Source organism: Histoplasma capsulatum, genomic scaffold (assembly GCF_000149585.1).
Source record: "Histoplasma capsulatum NAm1 scaffold_57 genomic scaffold, whole genome shotgun sequence".
NCBI classification, from domain to species: Eukaryota; Fungi; Ascomycota; class Eurotiomycetes; order Onygenales; family Ajellomycetaceae; genus Histoplasma; species Histoplasma mississippiense.
The window spans coordinates 1-2699 of NW_001813930.1; the positions used below are offsets into that span (position 1 = coordinate 1).

The window sequence follows — 2699 nt, forward strand, 5'->3', positions numbered from 1 at the left end:
GCCCGGGTCCATTGTGGTGGATTCCCGCTGGACATGCCCGTTGAAGGTTATAGGGTTAGGGCCTATACTATCCAAGTTCTACATAGTGCGTGGTCCGACGCGCCCCCGTCCGATTTTCTCCGTCCCTGATTGGCCGCCCGTGCGTGCTCCCGCTCCCGCCTCCGCGTGCCCGCAGTGGGGCCCGGTCACAGTCGAGCTCCCTCTTCCCTTCTCATATCTCATGGCACAGATGCTGGTGGTACAGCAGGCAGTTCAGATGGCCGAGGATGGGCAGGTGGAGCACCCTGCAGATGCGCTGGATGCCATGCGTGAACGCTTCCTCCTCCCAGGAGTGGCTGCCCCCTTTGGCTGGGTGACCCGGCTGCGGACATTCGGCAAGCGAGTGCAGAACACCACCACGAGTCTAGGGTATGTCTACTGGAGCGATGACCAGCAGACTCTAAGCTATAGAGAGCTGCATCTAAGCATAGCAGGGCTCCGGCGCTTCGTGCGCACGCAGGTGGAGCTGACACAGCACAAGCTTGAGCAGCTCTTTCTTGTTCATGAAGAGGAAGCACGGGAGGTGGTAGTGCCACGCCTGGCACTGGCCCAGCTGGCGGACAGCCCCTACAAACAATCAGCGCGGCTGGAACTTTCTTTCAAGCACCGCAGAACTGCAAGGCCCTTCCAACCACAGGGGAGCGATGGCTGCTGGACCGAGTCCTCACAACAGACAGGCTCCGGGCAGAGTGGGTAGCTGTACGGCCATCTGATCATCAGGTGGTCTGGGACACAGCAGTTGTAGATGACTATCTGCAGCAGGTGGATGAATTTCTTGAGCAGCTGCTTCTTGTGGTTCATCTCACTGGGGGCCAGCCTGCGCGGGCCACAGAGCTGCTCAGCATACGGCACAGTAACACAGTCTGCGGCCGCCACCGCAGCATTTTTATTGAACATGGGCTGGTGAGCATGGTGACAACCTATCACAAAGGATACAGCATGACCAACTCCACAAAGATCATCCACCGCTATCTGCCAGCAGAGGTCAGTGAGCTGGTGGTGTACTACCTCTGGCTGATTCTACCTTTCGCGCGGGCGGTCCAGCGGCTTGCATATGGAGACACTGATAGCCAGGGGGGCTGCGGTCACCATTTCTCTGGCCGCGGGGGCATGGACCGTGGGACAGCAGCCGGCTGCGGGTGGTGCTTCAGCGCGAGGCAAAGACACACCTCCAGACCAAGCTCAATGTAATCCCTTGGCGGCATGCCGCCATTGCCATCTCGCGTATGCACCTGTCCTGTGGAGGGTTCAAGCGGGAATATGAGGCAGATGATGCGGCAGTAGACCAGCAGGCAGGCCATGGATCCTGGGCTGCAGGTACAGTATATGCGCGGGGGCTGCAGGAGGCACCAGGCCACATTGAGGAACGGCGTGTGTGGTACCAGGCTGTCAGCCGGGAGTGGCATGAATTCCTGGGGTTTAACCCAGGGGTGCGAAAGCGGGCACGGAACATGGAAAAGAGCGTTAGCAGAAAAGCTCAAAAACAGCAGCCATCATATGTAACAGTAGAAATAGATGATAACATAGAGCTATAAATGATTAAAGATATATATTTTTCTCATGCAATTCATTATGACCAGATTTCCAACTTCAGCAGCTAGCTGTCATCTTTATAAATTTCAATACAAATCAGCCTTTCACCTCCGTTATAAAATGTATAATATTATATTTTCATAGACAACTCATCACAACCAGACCTTAAACTTCAGTAGCCAGTTATATTATATATACAGAGTATGATATTTAATTTCAAGACATAATTTCATCAGAAAATCATATTATTACAACATTAAGGTAGATAAGTTGTTTTGCAGAGTTATCAATATTAAATATATATATTTCCCCCCAGGGCAACTACCATCATCAAAACGGTCACAGATCAGCAAAATAACAATCAGACAGAAATTAACATCATACATTTAAGTATTCATCTGCAATTGTTTAGAAGCATTACAAAACTTAAATTTAGAGCAAATTAACATTGTCGAGTGAAGTTTATTTATACTTCATTTTCAAAGAATATATATATATATATATATCAACTCAAGAATACACTGACTTCATTAACATGGAACATCAATTATTCATTCAGTGTGAATCATACCCCATCATCATATGGCGTCAATGCAAGTATGCAGTATGGCCAACAGAAATTGAACGGCATTTGAAGGGTTCAACTCATCAGTTAAAGTATACAGCCACACAGAGTATCAAGCAGATAATTCAACAGTGGGATCATATCGCGCATGATCTCAGCCAGTTGATATTATCCACAGAATTGAACAAACCAATACATGAGCTGCTCATCCACAAGGGCTACATGTGTTGGCGGCAATCTGAATGTTAGTATGTTGGAGGAACTATACGGACCATGTACAAGCACTGACAGACCCAACACAGCTGGACTCCATGTCTCAGTCAGGGTTGGAGTCATCACAAAACCATATGCAGGTACAGAATGAGATCAACAAAGTAAATAAAAATAGCAAAATATATAAAAAAACTGAAAGGGTTCATTCTGGAGTGATTTTAAACACAGAAAAACAAACATTAGTCGAACACGCTGGACCCAAGCCGTTGGACGTCGAAGCCGTTGGACGTCAAACCCGTTGGACGTCAAACCCGTTGGACGTCGAAGCCGCTGGGATGAGCGCATTAAC

The 2699-nt window shown here is 48.9% G+C and overlaps 1 protein-coding gene across 1 annotated transcript; it reads left to right on the top strand.

Moving 5' to 3' along the window:
- Positions 1–256: 256 nt before the first annotated feature.
- HCAG_09178 (predicted protein) lies at positions 257–1574 on the top strand (the record flags this gene model as incomplete). The annotated part of the gene is made up of 3 exons (XM_001535833.1): positions 257–408; positions 549–1023; positions 1215–1574. The coding sequence occupies 3 exons, from the start codon at positions 257–259 to the stop codon at positions 1572–1574; spliced, it is 987 nt and encodes a 328-aa protein (XP_001535883.1).
- Positions 1575–2699: the final 1125 nt, after the last annotated feature.